Raw genomic sequence first — 18,202 nt, 5'->3', positions numbered from 1 at the left:
GAAAACAGATATTTTTTCTCCAGCATTAGTACTAATCACCTATGTTCATGTATTTGCTTAGCCATAGAGCATGGTGTATAAATACCATAGTAATTGGGTTCAACGGATCCCTTGGTCAAACTCAAACTCTACCATGGCCTAGGATAGTATACAGATATGAATCTCTACCATGGCTACCTTTGATGAGTAGCCATATATTTCATTCAAAATTAGCCATTCTGAAAGCATCCATTTGCCATTCAATCAGTAGGCATCTCTCTTCCCAAAGGAGGTTGTAGGCTGATAGAAAAGAATATTTGTAGCTCAGGGTTGAACTGTGGAGTTCTTGGTGCTCTCTGAACTTGATTATTTTGGTGCAGAAGATCAAGAACACTCCCTCCAACATTGACAGGGCAAACCACTTATATATAAAGAGAGAGCAAACTCAACTCTCTCTAGCACTGATGATGGTACCTAGTTGGGTCATGAAACATTTGCAAGCCAAGCTCAGAGATCACTAAGAACCTCATGGAGATTCCCCTCCCCCCCATCTTGACACCGTGTATGTCCTATGTACGCTGATGAGAAGATAAAAAGAGGTTATAGTCCAGCTATCAGAGAAAGTGCCCCAATTTAGGCTAACTTTTATGCAATTTTTCTGACTCCAATTAGCAGTCTCCTGTCTAATTTCCTTGCTCTCTCCCCTCTACATGATACACACATCATGTAGAACTGGAGTGGTTTTTCCTAGCTTGGAATAGGCAATAAGCCCATTTATTTCTACCTACTAATAATATATCTGATTAGAGGTGGAGAGATGATAGAACATTAAAACCAGAAGTGCCTTTCTGGGAAACCAGGGATAAACTCCTCAAACAAGTGTGTTGCTAAGATGTTCTCTCCTGGGGCTCACAATTTGTCAGCTTCTTCTTTCCCTTGAGATAAGGGGAGCTCAGTAAATTGGGGGGTGGAGCTTTTCTTTTTTTCCTACACGTTCATGCTTTTCTACCTGGCTGCAAACTGTTCATGCTTTTCTACCTGGCTGCAGGTTTTAGGTTACCTGGAGCAATTTATTTTCCTTAGGCAAGTGGCCGTATCAGAAGACTCACTGTCTATTGGATGGTATGTACACTGTCAGCTCTTTAGAACTTTTTGTGCTTTTCTGCCTTTCAAACTAGCGATTCTGCAGAGATGCTGAACATTTCCACTATAGAGTTGTCATGAAAAAGCTTGCGTCTTTTTTTCAAGTTGGTTTTTGAGTTTTGGTTAGACTATTTTTAAAAATGTATGTATGTATGTATGTATGTATGTGTATGTATGTATGTATGTATGTATGTATGTATGTAAGTATGTGTAAGAAAGCTCAGGACCGTATTTGTTGGAAACATGTAGGAAAAGCCTTCATCCTGCAATGGATAGATAATGGCTAAGATGATGATTTTATATCATCGTAAAATCATCATCATTTTATAAAATCATATAAAATCATCATTATTTTAGCCATTGTCTATCCATTGCAGGATGAAGGCCTCTCCTGCATGTTTCCAACAAATACGGTCCTGAGCTTTCTTATACATACTTACATACATACATACATTTTTTAAAATAGTCTAAACAAAACTAAAAAACTAACTGTATATATATATTCATCATCAATATATATACAGTATATATATAATTATGTATCATAATAAATAATAATAATATAATAAAATTATATAAAATTATAAATTTTGGATTAGTGGTAGAATTTTGAATATTTAGAAATTCTTTATACTTTGTTCATCACATCCAGACTATGTGGCTTTTAGAAGGGCAAAAAAAATATCCGATGAGCTGCAGTTTTATACTTTAAAAGGATCAGAAGGGAGACACTGATTCATGTAATCTGATGCTGATCTACTCAGAAGTAATTTCAGTTCAGTGGGGTTTATTCTGAAGTGAATTGATACAGGATTTTTTTTCTGTATAGCTTCAGAAGGGAACTGAAGGTTAATAGATGAGAAATCTATCCATTCTCACAGACAAACTGGACTACAAAGAGAGAGAAAATTGAAATGTATGTCATTCCAATACACAAAGAGGCAAAGAAAGGTTGCTTTTTGCACCAACACTCACCTTCTCCAATAGCATCCCCTAAATGTCTATATTTTGAAAACCATTTAGAAATAGAAAAGTTTGTTTATGATGATGGGCAGGAGGAAATGGGTGATGAAAGCTGTGTAAACAATAAACCACTCTGAGGCCACTGTTGTTACTCAGGAGAGTTGGGAAATTGTTTTTGTATCTAGGACTGGGTTATCACCTCTTGTCAGAGGTTCTTGTGAAAGGCAAGGTTTCATAACCAGAAGGATTTTCCAGGTATTGCTGGTAGTGGCGTTTGATTTAAAAAGATGTTGAAACTCTAGAAAGGATGCAGAGAAGACCAACAAAGATGATTAAGGGGATGGAAACCAGAGCAGGTTCTGACCAGTTCTGGAGAACTGGTAGCGGAAATTTTGAATAGTTTGGAGAACCGGTAAATACCACCTCTGACTGGGCCCGCCGCCATCTATTCTCTGCCTCCCAAGTCCCAGCTGATTGGGAGGAAATGGGGATTTTGCAGTATCCTTCCCCTGCCACGCCCAATAAGTCATGCCACGCCCACCAAGCCACACCCAAAGAACTGGTAGTAAAAATTTTTGAAACCCACCGCTGATGGAAACTAAAGTATACAATAGAGGGTTGTAGAAACTGGGCATGTCTAGTCTAACGAAGAAGAGACTAGGGATGACATGATAATAGTCTTCTAATGTTTGAGGGGCTGCCACAGAGAGGAAGGGGCCAAGCTATTCTTCAAAGCACTTGTGGGCAGGACAAGAAGTAATGAAGGAGAGAATCAACCTAGAACTAAAGAGAAATTTTCTGACCAGTGGAATAGCTTGCCTCCAGAAGCTGTGGATGTACAATCATAGGAGGTTTTAAAGAAGAGATTGGACAGCCAATTGCCTGGAATGGCACAGGGTCTTCTGATTGAACAGGAAGTTGACCAGAAGACCAAGATCCCTTCCAACTCTATTATTCTGTAATCCAGCATTCAGCTAGCCAGCTTGTTTGAATGCAAATTCTTTGAGAGACTTTAAGATTTTCTTACTTACTCAAATCTGAAAATACATGGCAACTCATAATGATATATGTACAAGTATATAGGTAGAAGATTGATTAAGACTCCAATATTCACAATTCTCATATCAGATTTTTTGGGTGGTAGCACAAAACTTCACACTCTTAGAAACCTAATTGAGCCCCCTTGTACTTTTTTTGTTGAATCCAATTCCCAAAATATTGTGCTTTTTTTCTTACACTTACATCTTTATTGCCACATCTGTTTAGTGGAAGTGATGGAGAATTATTGATTTTATGTAATTTTTGTCCGTTGATGAGGACAGCTATCTATAAATTCAAATGTTGGTCAAGTCCATTTTAGCTATTTATAGTATCTATATAGCATCATCCAATTATTGTTAGTGATATAAAACTTATCTTCAGTACAATTATTTCGACTTGACAATTTGATGATTCTTGGAGAATCTTTCAATTCCTAATGCAAAAATCATCTGTACATCTCTTCTCACAATCACAGAAAAAGAGAATTACGATCTCCTTAGAGAACATCCTGCTTAATCCTACATCCAAGCAAAATTCTAATCAAAAGTAACATCTGGATTCTTATACAGCCTTACAAATATCATTAAGGTTGGAGAAAACCTATTTTCACAGCAACATAAAATAATTTAAGAGCAGTGAAGATTGAACATGCTCAATGACCAAGAAATACCACTTGACGTTGAACAAAAATCAATGGAACATGGAATGGGGAGGGAAGGCCTTGAATGGCATACCCTAGATCAGAGGTTTTCAAACTTGGCAGCTTTAAGACTTGCGGACTTCAACTCCCAGAATTCTCCAGCCAACCGGAAGTTGAGGTCCACAAGTCTTAAAGCTGCCAGGTTTGGGAACGCCTGCCCTAGATGGATCAAAGGCCAATAGTTGCTTTTAAAAAGTTATGTATTCTTGGCCTAGAAGTCTGGGAATCAAAATCCAACACTAGAAGGCAAGAGGATGAGAAAGATAATGTAGGTCAGTGATGGCTAATCTTTTCCGGATCAAGTGCCCAAAGTGTGTGCATGCTGCGCAAATGCTCTCATGCACGCCTGAACCCCAAAATGCAATGTGTGCATGGCTCCCGTGCATGCACCCAGCCCAGCCGACGAATGCGCACGTGCCCAACCACACGTGCCCTGCCCCCTGCATGTGCATACACCCCCAGCATACGCCCCCACTCCAGGGGTGGTAGTCAGCAGGTTCTGACCAGTTCTGGAGAACCAGTAGCAGAAATTTTGAGTAGTTTGGAGAACCGGTAAATACCACCTCTGACTGGCCCCTCCCCCATCTATTCTCTGCCTCCCAAGTCCCAGCTGATCGGGAGGAAATGGGGATTTTGCAGTATCCTTCCCCTGGAGTGGGGTGGGAATGGAGATTTTACAGTATCTTCTCCTGCCATGCCCACCAAGCCACACCCACCAAGATACACCCACAGAACCGGTAGTAAAATTTTTTGAATCCCACCACTGCTCCACCCCCCAAGCATGCACAGACCCCCCACCTACCCCGCCCCCCACACATGCCTCAGCTGGCCAGCAGGAGGCATGCACGCATGCGTGGCAGAGCTAAACTGGGGCGATGGCTTGCATGCCCACAGAGAGGCCGCTGTGTGCCACCTGTGGCATGCAGGCCATAGGTTGCTATCACGGATATGGGTTGTTTTTAAATTCAGACTGCTAAATGTAATAGGTAAACAAACATTTCTTCGTACTTGATGTTCAATGACATTTTCTGTTCACTATTCTAGTTTCTCCATTTCTTCATTTCCCTCTTGTTTTTCCGCATGTGCACCCCTCCAGCAATCAGCAACCCTTGGCTGTCATTGTGAGGTTGTGGGAGTTCTCCCTTCAAAGTTTTTTTTCCATCCCTGCTTATACAAAGTTTAAGATTCCCAAGACTGCTGATATTGTGTAGGCTTTCAGAGCCAGTATGGGCAGTGTTGAGCTTCAATGGATCTGACAATTGTCTAGACATCAGATTTCCTGCTGTTCTGCTAGCAATTGTGGATGGCAACTTCAGCAATTGTGGATGGTATCTAGACCAGTGATGTCTAACCTTTTCCGGATCGCGTGCTCAAAGTGTGTGTGCGTGCCGAAAACCCCAAATTGCAATGTGCATGTGGCCCCCATGCATGCACCCCATCCCTGTGCATTCCCGCGTGGCCGCCTGCACATGTGCCCCACCCCCCACCCCACACATTCATGCATGGCCCCCCGCAAGCGACCCCCTTGCGTGCGCCCCCACATGCCCCACCCCATGCATGCACGTGCACTCCCCGTACATGCTCCACCCCCCACAGATGCACGTGTGGCCCCCCTGCACACGCCCTACCCCCCACACATGTGCAGCAGAGACCTGACGACCAGCTGGCTGGTGGGAGGTGCATGCACATGTGCGGCAGAGCTGAACTGGGGTGACGGCTCACGTGCCTACAGAGAGGGTGCTGCGTGCCACCTGTGGCACGTGTGCCATAGGTTCGCCATCATGGACCTAGACCATGGTCACTAAACCCTGAAGCTCAATATTGCCCAATTGCTGATCTCAATGATTTATATATGGACTTTGCTTGCCTGTCCAGGGATAACATTGGCAGACTGAGCTTCAGAAATTCAGGAACCACAACTTGCAGATTCAATGTGTAGACTAGCCATTCAAAATAATTCTTTTGAGATACTGCAGAGAAATATGCTTGTGCCTCAAGTTGCTGCCTGATGACTTTCAAGTGACACAGATGACTGAAGTAGTGTTAATTATTGCTGAGTGAAAAAGGCTATAGCTTTTCATTGAGTGGCAAACCACATCAGCTCCTGCACAGTGTGAAAAAGTGTAAACAAAGGATTTGTCTGTTCAACCGAGAACATTTAGAAGATGCAATGTGTGGCTGATTCTATTTGTAAGTATTTTTATTTTTCTCCATAGAAATTCCCTTGAGTGGGTGTCTGAAAATGAATCTACCTTGTGTTGCTCTTGGCTTGTTGTTACTTATATGTCTGAGATATGCAAGGGCTAACGTGTCATCAAGCACATCCCTTTACTCCTCTTCTTCATCTCTCCCCACCACATTGTCATCCACGCCGCCAATGTCCTCTGAATCCACGCAAGATCCCAAATCTCTCCTGCACCCCAGTCCGGTTACCAACTCTCCACCCAATTCATCCCTGCCTCAGCAGAACCAGACTCAGCCCTCGATCACCACCGCCCAGACTGAGAATACTGAGTTGATCCAGGAAGAAGATAGTCCATTTGGGATTTCTGACCTAAATGTGGATGATCCTATAAGAAATTATGAGTGGGAGGCTGCAGCTAGGCGTGCAGATATGGTGCTGAACATGACAGAGATGTTTCAAGAAGAGGAGAGGGCTCGTTTCAATCTTTCTGGCATAAACATGGAAGACCCTGAAAAAAATCAGCTTGCACCTCGGGGCATGGCAGTTGCGCTGCTGAAACCAAAAGGTGAAGGACAATTGGGAAGGAGTTGAATCTGGGATTCTTGAATGGTCCAGATTTAACTTATCTGTAATACAGAGAGTAATTGAATGTTTAGAACAGAGGTGGAGAACTATGGCCCTTTTATGACTTTTGTGGACTTCAACTCCCAGAATTCCTGACACAGGCTGGCTCAGTAATTCTGGGAGTTGAAGACCATAAATTATAAAAGGGCCATAGTTCTCCACCTTTGGTTTAGAAGATGGTCCAACCTAATGTATCACAGTGAGAGAGATAAGAATTCAGTATCATTTTTCCTTCTCATAATCCACAGTAGCTTTTATTTGCTACATGCATCACAATGTCATTGTACAAATGAAGTTACGTCATTTGAGCAAAGTCACCATAAATGCACGTAATTTTCCTCCTTTGCCCTTTCTCTTGGACATCCAAGCCAAGATTTTAGAAAAAACACTAGCTAGGAATGAAGGAGAATCATGACTTAGACATAAAATCAGGCATAGCAAAAATGATCTAGATCAGTTTGTTTCAACTTGAGCAGCTTGAAGATGTGTGGACTTCAGCTCCCAGAATTCCCCAGTCAGCAAAGCTCAAGTGCCCAGGTTGAGAAACACTGATCTAGTTCATGTTTTTCTCCTACTTTCACAGTGTTAAATGAGGGGTCCTTGGTGTCCCTGAATTTGGTTGTTTTCTTGCAAAGATTTCAGTACCTAAACTAGGTAACACCATCACCATTACCCCTAGTTTGGGTAATGAAAAATCTGCAAGAAAACAACCATGCTCAGAGAACAGCAAGGACCCCCTCATTTTCAACGCGGAGTACAAATATTCTCCTTTATTGGTACAGTGTTAAAACTTATACTTTATTTATTTGGTCAACTGTGGTTAGATATACAAAGAATTTGTCTCTTGAAGTTATCCATTACTTTCCTTTTTTACAAAGAGCTTTGTTAAATCATAACATTTGTTGCTAGCAGCTGTGATGGTTGGTTCCATGTCCTTATGATTTTCTAGATCTTCTGTAACAGAAATCTGGAAGTGGTGATTCCTCATTGTATTCATATGTGACTGTATTCATAAATTCCTGAGTTCTTAAAAAGTCTGTGGATGACAGTCAAACCTTCTCATATTGGATTCTGAAAAAACAATGCAATACAGAAATTCTTCTACTAAATTTGACTAGTATTCTGTGTAGTCTTGTCCCCTTTCCTCAAAATAATATTCTATTATGAAAAAAGATGGAGGAAACAGTAGGAAAGCAGGACAGGTTTGCCTATTAGAGTTGCAATTGCTGGAATCCCTTACAAGCCTCCCTGATTGAAGAAATACAATTGTAAATTGAAGGCTCTTTGGAATTGGCTTGAAGTGCCTAATTATGGGCCTCAAAAGTCTTAGCCAGATCCCATCGATATTCAAAAATAATAAACTAGGGACAATAGAAGACAAGATAATTCAATACATGGCTGGAAAATAATCATTAATTTAAATCTTAGATCACATTTAACATTTCCCCATCCAGCTCCACCATTTGAATTATTGTACCATATTATTCCAAAACCAATTGCACCCCACAGACTCAGATAAATGTGTGTCTCCCTAGGGAAAGCCATTTAAGAGACATTTAAGACTATTCGGTATGCTAAGCGCTGTGTTTGATTTCTTGGCTTTTATTCAAAAAGGAAAAAAGTGCAATTGGACTGGGTCAGTTGCATTCATTGAAAACTGGTAGCCAGTTCTCAGCACACTCTCTGATTATAAACCCAGGTTAATAAAATAGGGTTGCTCTGAAGACCCCCATGCCCAAAGCAATTGCATGGCAGCTTTAGCCAACATAGGGAAGCAACGGCTGCTGAAGCATTAGTATATAAGCTGATACCATTTTTTCCCTAGTTTGGTATATTGTATGTGAACTCAGGCATTTTTTTTTCCTGTAAAGGTCAAGCTGGGGAAACTCAAGGAATATCCAAGAACGCCATAGCTCTATTCCTCTGGGTGTGTGGTATATTGCTGTGTGTTTTCGTGGGAATCTATTGTGCCCACAGTCGAGGATCCAAGAAAGAACCATTCACACACCATCGCTTGAATGAGGATGCATTTGATGACCCTGGTAAACCTGTTCCCCAGGTCCTTTGGGATGGGAAGGGTCACTTAAGAGTGACCTTAAGAGTGTCAATGTCCTTCCCCTGTATTTTGCTCCCACTATGAGATACAAACTTCTTGCTTCTGGTTCATCAATGTTGTTGATAGCCTTTGGTTGAAAAAAAAATGGTGGTTGTGGGGGTAAGGAAGGGTTCACAAGTCTTCCTCTTTTAATAACCAAAGGTGCTTTCTCCAAAAGGCAACTGGATGTTCTTGGTTTTTTGTTTAGAAACGTTTTGCTTCTCATCCAAGAAGTTCAGAACTGAAGAAGCTTCTTGGATGAGAACCAAAATGCTTTCAAACAAAAAACCTAAGCAAGTCCAATTGCCTTTTGGAAAAAGCACCTTTGGGACAACCATAACCTGGATGATTGAGAATCTCCATAGACTTTTGATGATCACTGGTTCAACAACCATTCAAAGTTACAACAGTGCTGAATGAGTGGTACTTAAATTGGTCTTCAAAGTACTGCCAGATCTACCACCCCTCTGGTCAGGTGATCTTGATCTAGGCACTTGACAATTGATTTTCACAACACTTGCAGCATCCCACACAGGTGATTATCACTTATGACTTTCCCTGTTGACTTCCCACAAATAAAGTCAGCAACAAAGGCCATGGGTCACTCTGGTAAGTCTCTCACATTTTTCCTTGCCTGCCAGGAACCATCCCTGATTCTGCCATGCTCATGCCATGGCTTGCCAGACACCTGCACACCCTCTTCTGCCCAACAGCAGCTACTTGCCTGCTTGCAAGTTGACTGAGACTTGTTTAACATGATAGCAATAGCAATAGCATTTAGACTTATATACCGCTTCACAGTGCTTTATAGCCCTCTCTAAGCGGTTTACAGAGTCGGCATATTGCCCCCAACAATCTGGCTCCTCATTTTACCCACCTAGGAAGGATGGAAGGATAAATCAACCTTGAGCCTGGTGAGATTTGAACTACCAAATTGCAGGCAGCCAGCAGGCAGCAGAAGTAGCATGCAGTACTGCACTCTAACCACTGCGCCACCGTAGCTAATGATCCTAGCTTAACGATTGCAACGGGGAATGCTGGGATTGCTGCCATTAAGCAATGCATTCACATGACATCCCGCTTATGATTGCATCACTTATTGGTGGAAATTCTGGTCATGATTACTGTTATTAAGAAATGATATACTATACAATTAAAACATCCAGTTATAGATACAGGAATGAAACTAAGGACATAAAAATCTTTCTGTACCAAATCTTATAAATAGAAAAAGGTCTTTGTCAGGTACCAAAAAGACATTGATGTGCCAAACAAGCATTATAAGCACTGGGATATCATAACAGTGAAGTTACCATGGCAAACTCACCACGGGACAACTCTGTGCAGCCAACTTGCCATGGGACAATTCGCAGTGGACAATTTCACGTAGGATAACTCAATGCAATAAATGTTATCCGCCAGTATTTCTTCTACATTATTTTTGTCACTGGAAATAGCGTAGAAGAAATAATGGTGGATAGCATTTATTGCACTGAATTATCTTGCGTGGATTGTCCTGCAGCAAGTTGTCCCACAGCAAGTTGGTCCTAGTGAGTTGTCTTGTGGCAAGTTGGTCAGGGCAAGATGACTGTGCCGAGTTGGCCATGGCAAGATGGCTACAATGAGTTGTCCCATTCCATAACAGAGGCATTTTACTGGGCAATGCCTTATTCATTTGAGATGGTAGGAGTACCTAGATAGATCATTCGACAACAATCGTCACAATGTGTAAATAAGTGGGATGGAGGAAGATCCAGGAAGGGTCTCAAGTAGCATTGTCATATAATTATGCCTTCTATGGCAACTGTTTTATGAATGGGAAAGCCCACCCAACAGTCATTTTGGGAGAGAATCCATATCAGGTACTAAAGTTTTCAAATGCCCCAACCCATTCCAGACCTGGAATGCTAAACTGATAGACTACACATATTTCTTTAACTTCCGTCTCTCTTCTTTTCTTTTCAGCTCTCTCCCTAGACAGGCCCCAGCATTACGACTGGTTCTTCAATGAAACAGATGGTTATGTCTACCCAATCCCAACACAAATCCAACTTAAACCAATGCAGGTCCTCTCAGTCCCAGATCTCAAACAACCCTCTCCTGGGCTTGAAACATCACCAGAGAAACCTGCTAAACTTGAGACAGGACCAGACACCAAGGAGGTGCCACGAAGCCCTGTGAAACTGGAGTGCCTGTCTCCAGTCAACCTTGGAAATCTTATCTGAGATCCAGCTTCTCTCTAGCAGCTCCCCTTTCCTCCAGTACAACTCCTTCCCTTATTTTATTCAATCTGGAAAAATCTGGCTAAGTGTGGTTTGAAGGAAGTATGATGAATTTGCAGATCCCTGAAGGGCTGGGTTCCCAACAGTGATCAAAAACAATCCACTTTCCTAAATTAGGCTATTAGAATATATGTGTAGTTATATATCTTACTTGTATACAGGTAGTCCTTGACTTACAAACACAACTGGGACCAGGATTTCCATTGCTGATCAAGGCAGTTGTTAAGTGAGTCACGTTGGATTTTACAATCTTTTTTGCCATGGTTGTTAATTGAATCAGTGCAGTTCTTAAGTGAATCATTCGGTTGTTAAATGAATACAGCCTCCCCCATTGACTTTGCTTGTTGGAAGCTAGCTGGGAAGGTCACCAAAGGTGATCACATCACGCCAAGATGATGCAATCATCATAAATACATGACGATTGAAAGCATCTGAATTTCGACCAGGCGACTGTGGGGATGCTGCAATTGCCATGAGTGTGAGGACTGGTGGTAAGTCACCCTTTTAAGTGCTGGGATAACTTCAAACTTTGAAGTCGCTGAATGAATGGCTGTTAACTCAAGGAGTATCTGTATCATTTCCCCTCCCCTATTTCCTGTCAATCTTCCACCTCCACCTCCCCCCTCCTCCTCCCTCTAGAACAGGGGTGTCAAGCTCAATTTCATTGAGGGCCGCATCAGGGTTGTGTTTGACCTTCAGGGGGCGGGGTCTGTGGCCAGGGTGGGTGTGGCCAGCTTGACGTCACTCATGTCGGGAGGGGGGGCTGTGGTGGTCTGAGCACTCTGCCAGCAAAAACGGGCTCCTGAGCTCCATTTTCGGCTGTGATGGCTTCCTGCAACCCTCTGCCAGCAAAAATGGAGCTCAGGAGGGCCGCATGTGGCCCTCCCAAGCTCCGTTTTCACTGGCAGAGGCACTGTGGACCGGTCCTTTGCTGTTTCCAGGGGGCCCCACAGGCCAGATCTAAGCACCCCATGGGCCGGATCTGGCCCCCAGGTCTTGAGTTTGACACCCGTGTTCTAGAATCTAGATGGATGTAACCCACTTTGGCATTGTACTGGAAGCAACATGTTGGAGGTGTTCCTGGCCATTGTCTGATCAATTCCATTGCTAAGCTCCCAACAGATAGACAAACCTTAGACCAGTAATGGCTAATCTTTTTGCCATCAGTGCCAAAAGCGGGATGAGCATGAGGGGGTCGTGTGCGCATGTGCCCACACCCATAATTTTATGTGCCCCACCCCCATGCATGCGTGCACTTCCCCTGCACTCACCCCGCTTTTAGCATGCAATGGCACAGTGGGCCTGGTAGGCTCGCTTTTTACTCTCCCCAGGCTTCAGAGCCTTTCTAGGAGCCTGAGGAGGGCAAAAACATTGTTCCCCCCCCCCGGAAGCCCTCTGGAGGACAGAAATGGCCTCGGGGGGTGGAGAAGGCTGTTTTCGCTCTCCTCAGGCTCCTAGAAAGGCTCTGGAGCCTGGGGAGAGCAAAAAATGAGCTTTCCAGTCCCACCAGAAGTTGGAAAACGGGCCGTTTCCAGCCTCCAGTGGGTGGGGAAGGCCGTTTTCACCCTCCCCAAGCTCCTAGAAAAGCTCTGGAGCCTGGGGAGAGCAAAAAATGGTGTTCCTCCCCGCCCAGGCCCTCTGGAGACAGGAACCAGTCTGTTTCCCTACTTCCGGTGGGCCCAGAAGGCCCGAATGGAGCTGAGCTTGCGTGCCCACCGATATGGCTCCGCGTGCCACCTGTAGCACGTGTGCCATAGGTTCGCCATCATGGTCTTAGACCAAACTCTCTTCCTGTGCACAAAAACAACTGCTGTATCAGATACAGATCCCAACCCAAAAGGGCATTTGCAGTATCACCTATCCTGCTATTTTACAACTGGCAATATCGCCGACTATTCTTCTTCATAGGGTTCTGTCACATGAAAGCAGTGGTGGGTTCCTCCCGGTTCGGTCCGATTCGGCCGAGCCGGTAGCGGTGATGATATGACATCATCGAACCAGCCCTCCCCCCCCACGTTATTCTTACCTTTTATTTGGTCCCACCCCCAATCTATTGCTGCCTCCTGAGTCCCAGCTGATGACTAGAGGGAAAAAAACTGTTTAAACTCTTGCGGCGGGGCTTCAAAGGGCCGTCCTACAGCTGATCAGTGTTAAAAGCAAACAAATGAATCAGGTCGTAAGTGCGAGGACTGGTCGTAAGTGTGAGGACTTTCCAGAAATGACTGACCAGCTAGCCACGCCCACCTAGTCACATGACCTCCAAACCACACCCACAAAATAAGCCACGCCCACAGAACCGGTAGTAAAAAAAATTAGAACCCACCCCTGCATGAAAGCCTTAAACGCCTGGTCTCCCTTGATGAAACCCTTTGAAAATGAAACCAGTTTAAGAATTTACTCTCTGGATTTCAATCTGTTCTTCAGCTTTGGCAACAAGTGTGCTGTCTGGATAGTGATCATAACAATGTCTGACTGAATAGATCCAATTGCTTCTTCACTCCCATCCCTTCTGGGAAAACACATGCCAATTATTTTGCTTTTTAAGGGAACATATGGTTTCCATTGACTGACCTTTTCTTTGAGCCCCATTTGTACTTGACACTGTCCCATTTGGCATGTCTACTCTTGGAATGGTGGGAACAAAAATATCTCAGTTTAACCATTCTTTCTTTCACTTAACCTAGAAGGGAAAACTGAGGGAACTCTTGTCAATTTCAGCTGGGGAAGGAAGGAAGGAAGGAAAGAAAAAAGAGAGGGAGGGAGGGAGGAAAGAAAGAAGGAAGGAAGGAAGGAAGGAAGGAAGGAAGGAAGGAAGGAAGGAAGGAAGGAAGGAAGAAAGGAAGGAGGAAAGAAGGAAGGAAGGGTCACGTTTGACTAGTCCCTATGAACCTATATTAAGAAAAAAAAGTTGTAGAGATAGGAACCAGAAAATTGGTACTTCAGATGACTTCTTACTGAAGATGTAGAAGGATATGTACAAGCCCAACTTGCAACGTGTGGGAGTTCAGTCTTTATCTGTGCTTGTTCTTATCCTCAAACATGACATTCCAAAGATGATTATAGGGGGCAGTAGCCAATGTGTAATCCTTAAAGCAGTTCAACTCAGAATTCTCACTGGAGGCACAAATGACCAGGGTCAAAATTGTCCTACTTCAGTCACATCATGTGAAGATCTAGTTCTCTGGAGGAGGCTCTAATGCTGGGAAAGGTGGAAGGAATGAGAAGAGGAGGATAATATGGTGTATAGATTTGATTATTTTGGCAATAAGCAATAAGACCTGATTGACCAGGTTGGAGACAGATTTACCCTGGACAAAATCTATCACAGCACATAATCTATCATGAAGGCAGTTATTTCAAACATGTGAAGAGCAAAGCCTAGACACTGAGATGGCATCTCTATGCAAGGCAGCCTTCCCTAAAGAGAATGTCCCCAAAGACTTGATGGTGTTGAATGTGGACTTTGTTCTCTCATATATCTGAAGACATCAGCTTGGGAAAACTGATGATGGGGGAGATCTTTCCATTGAGGAAAATGCCAGTTTCTTCCTTTGCTTAAGTTCTGAACTTGTTTATAACAGCTTAATTAAAAATACTATCCCATGGGCTAAATTTAAACCAAAGCACAAACTAAGTGTAACTCATCCCTTCTGCAAATTAATGGATTACTTTTACTGCAGCCTAATTACTGAAAAACTCACACCTAAAGCTTTGGAAGAGTTGCTTGTCGTATTATAGAGTTAAGGTGTACCTCCTTTAATGCAAACAGAGTGAAGGAGTGGTGTGGAGATACTGTCAGTTATATTGTTACAAATAAATATACTTTTTCCAAAGTTTTGTGGTACTGTTTCCATTGTTCATTTGTGTTCATTTTGGTGCTTGGATGTTTAGTGCAAGTGTATTCATTAAGATTAAAGTTGTGATGGCAACAATTTTAAGAATCCCTGAGTTAAGCCTACAAACTGACCAGATGATTTAAGCTCACCCCAATTAGCTGCCTAAGAAAAGGTGCTATCTAACAAAATAAAATTCAACAGTGAAAAAAGCAAGGTTTTACATTTAGGGAAGAAAAACAAAATGCACAGGTACTGTATATGTGATACCTTGCTCAATAGTAGTAACTGTGAGAGGGATCTTGGAGTCATAGTGGACAACCATTTAGATATGAGCCAGCAGTGTGTAGCAGCTGCCAAAAAAGCCAACACAGTTCTGGGCTGCATAAACAGAGGGATAGAATCAAGATCACGTGAAGTGTTAAGACCACTTTATAATGCCTTGGAAGGCCACACTTGGAAGATTACATTCAGTTTTGGTCGGCACAATGTAAAAAAGATGTTGAGACTCTAGAAAGAGTGCAGAGAAGAGCAACAAAGATGATTAGGGGACTGGAGGCTAAAACATATGAAGAACGGTTGCAGGAACTGGGTATGTCTAGTTTAATGAAGAGAAGGACTAGGGGAGACATGATAGCAGTGTTCCAATATCTCGGGGGCTGCCACAAAGAAGAGGAAATCAAGCTATTCTCCAAAGCACCTGAGGGTAGGACAAGAAGCAATGGGTAGAAACTAATCAAGGAGAGAAGCAACTTAGAACTAACTAAGGAGAAATTTCCTGACAGTTAGAACAATTAATTAGTGGAACAACTTGCCTGCAGAAGTTGTGAATGCTCCAACACTGGAAGTTTTTAAGAAGCTGTTGGATAACCATTTGTCTGAAGTGGTGTAGGTTTCTACCTGGGCAGGGGGTTGGACTAGAAGACCTCCAAGGTCCCTTCCAACTCTGTTATTCTGTTCTGTTCTGTTCTGTTCTATTCTATTCTGTTCTGTTCTGTTCTGTTCTGTTCTGTTCTGTTCTATTCTAAAGATTGTCAGTCAAATGTCTGGCGTTTTCGAAAGGCAGCAAATTTAGCTTATTAAACTCTTGAACTTATCAAAAGATGAAACTTCTCAGGAAATTCAGATGTTGTCCTGAGAAAGATGTTTTTCTCTGGAAGATGTGAAGAAACCATTGGCTAGAGATATATCAGATAATTCTCTTACATTTGTACATCTCTTATGGGACAGGGGTGGGTCATGGCAGAATTGATTCATCCTGGAGGAAGAGAAACACAGAGCCAATCCTAATGTCATGGCAGAATGTCATAAACACTGTTTCTGAAGTTAAAGCAATAGCTGGATGGAGAAATCAGTGAAAGGAAATCTGATGGATACATGACTACATTTATAAAAAGAGTTAGTTTTGTTAAAATGCAGTATGCAGGAGATGGCTGAGTAATGGACAAGGAAAATTATGTTTGCTGGTTAAGTAGGGGGGGGCGTGAATGTTCTCCTTTTCAGTCATTCTAATGTGTATTGCCTTAATATGAATGAAAAAGAATAATCCCCAGATAATATATGCAAAAGTGACTCCCAAATTTATTGCCTATATTAATGGCTATTTGGAAAGAATTCCACTGCCTTACTTTTATTCTCCTGCTAAAAAGAGATGTTTTCCATTTCATAAATGGCTATTTATGAAACATCTCCATCGTACATTTCCCTGAGTTCTGACTCATGCAAGATATTAGGATTTATTCATCATGCAAATTTATAAGCAGGCTAACCAGTTATTTGCTCAGCAAATCTTCACAAGAAGCACTAACTGTGATTCGTAACACTACTTTTATTATAAGAGGAAACTAACAGAATCTTGCAAGTCTGAGGTGGGACCTCTTCCCACCTTTACTTTTATTTTCACCAAAACTAGGGAGGATCACCAATCTGTGATGCTTTCCCAACCCAATCCCTCCTTCAGATTCAGATTTGTCTATCAGACCATTGTGTAGGCTGTGACTCCCAAGGTCATTCATACATATCATTACAGAGGTAGAGTGGGAAACCAGCAGAGAAAGATGATTTCCTATCAAAGGACTCATTAGATACTCCATCACTCAATTTCCTAAACAGGGGTCTCCAATCTTGGCAATTTTAAGACTGGCGGACTTCAACTCCCAGAATTACCCAGCCGCAAAGCTGGCCAAGTAATTCTGGGAGTTGAAGTCTGCCAGGCTTAAAATTGCCAAGATTGGAGACCCCCGTTCTAAACATTCCTAAAATTTATTCGGAACGACTTTCAACCACAGCCAAATCAATTGTGGATGATGAAATCCAAATTTTGATTGTTATCAAATGCTAATTATGCGGATAAAAGACTTGGGACAGAAAATGAATAAATTATTATATAAAATCGTTAGGAATAAACAGGAAAACCTTTTCCAGCAATATGTCTTAAAGTGAAGAAAGATAGGTCTTGGGTTTAATCTGTGTTTTTTCTGCCATGGAAAATTGGACAGTTTTTCACTAAAGGGAATTTCAGTTAGAAATTGGATTTGGTCTCCCAAAGGAAAAGACTCTTTAAATTATGAGGAATGGCTGGAATGAAAAATTTCCTTAGAAATTATAATGAATATCAATATGGATAATTTTTAGGATGCAAAGAAAGAGAAGAAGAGTACAGCAAGGTTTGGACTTGATTACAGTGGTGATGGGAGAACTATGGGAAAGTCTAATGGACCAAATTAGGACATCATCATGAAGAAAGTCTATCTATGTGGTTGCTAAGAATTGACATCAATATTATGCCACCTATAGGTAATCCTTAACTTACAACAGTTCATTTAGTGATTGTTCAAAGTTATAACAGCCCTGAAAAAAGTGCCATGATCATTTTTCACACTTATGACCTTTGTATCATCCTCATGATTATGTGATCAAAATTCAGATGCTTGGCATCTGGTTCATACTTATGACCATTGCTGTGTCCCAAGGTCATGGGATCCCCTTTTGTGACCTTCTGACAAGCAAAACCAATGGGGAAGCCAGTTAACAACCATGTTACTAATTTATCAACTGCAATGATTCACTTAGCAATTATGGCAACAAAAGTCGTAAAATGGAGCAAAATTCATTTAACAAATGTCTCCCTTAACAACAGAAATTTTGTGGTCATAAGTCAAGAACTACCTGCATTAGTCACCTTGCAGGAGTGCATTTATGGTGGATGCTTCTTCCTTAACTAGGAACTGCATTTAAAAGGTATTTTGTAACTACAGGAAGTCCTCCACTTATGACTGGCAACTTAGCGATCAGTTACAATGGATCCAAAAAAAAAAAAAAAATCAGATTCAAAATTCTGAAAGCTGTCCCTGGTCA

At 42.1% G+C, this 18,202-nt stretch overlaps 2 protein-coding genes across 4 annotated transcripts in view; one reads left to right on the top strand and one right to left on the bottom strand.

Moving 5' to 3' along the window:
- The first annotated feature begins 1,007 nt into the window (after positions 1–1,007).
- LOC117669060 (uncharacterized) lies at positions 1,008–10,955 on the top strand. Its single transcript, XM_034423180.2, has 4 exons — positions 1,008–1,101; positions 6,043–6,576; positions 8,507–8,677; positions 10,696–10,955. The coding sequence occupies exons 2-4, from the start codon at positions 6,069–6,071 to the stop codon at positions 10,953–10,955; spliced, it is 939 nt and encodes a 312-aa protein (XP_034279071.1). The 5' UTR covers positions 1,008–1,101; positions 6,043–6,068.
- Positions 7,417–18,202, bottom strand: part of FLT3LG (fms related receptor tyrosine kinase 3 ligand) — a 38,365-nt gene continuing 27,579 nt past the window's right edge. For all 3 annotated transcript variants that reach the window (XR_009622837.2, XR_015734203.1, XR_015734204.1), the window contains one exon: positions 7,417–7,706. The gene's annotated coding sequence lies outside the window, so the exon portion shown is untranslated. The remainder of the gene's footprint in view (positions 7,707–18,202) is intronic.

This window comes from Pantherophis guttatus, chromosome 4 (genome assembly GCF_059756535.1).
Source record: "Pantherophis guttatus breed Tessera chromosome 4, ASM5975653v1, whole genome shotgun sequence".
NCBI lineage: Eukaryota > Metazoa > Chordata > Lepidosauria > Squamata > Colubridae > Pantherophis > Pantherophis guttatus.
Note: the sequence above shows the minus strand (reverse complement) of the source record. Positions and strands in the feature narration are given on the sequence as shown.

What these genes read in the sequence shown, in the direction of transcription:
- LOC117669060 (XM_034423180.2), top strand. Translation starts at nt 6,069, where the DNA reads ATGAATCTACCTTGTGTTGCTCTTGGCTTGTTGTTACTTATATGTCTG. An exon ending in TGCGCTGCTGAAACCAAAAG is followed by an intron (nt 6,577 to 8,506) that starts GTGAAGGACAAT and finishes TTTCCTGTAAAG; the next exon opens with GTCAAGCTGGGGAAACTCAA. An exon ending in GGATGCATTTGATGACCCTG is followed by an intron (nt 8,678 to 10,695) that starts GTAAACCTGTTC and finishes TTTTCTTTTCAG; the next exon opens with CTCTCTCCCTAGACAGGCCC.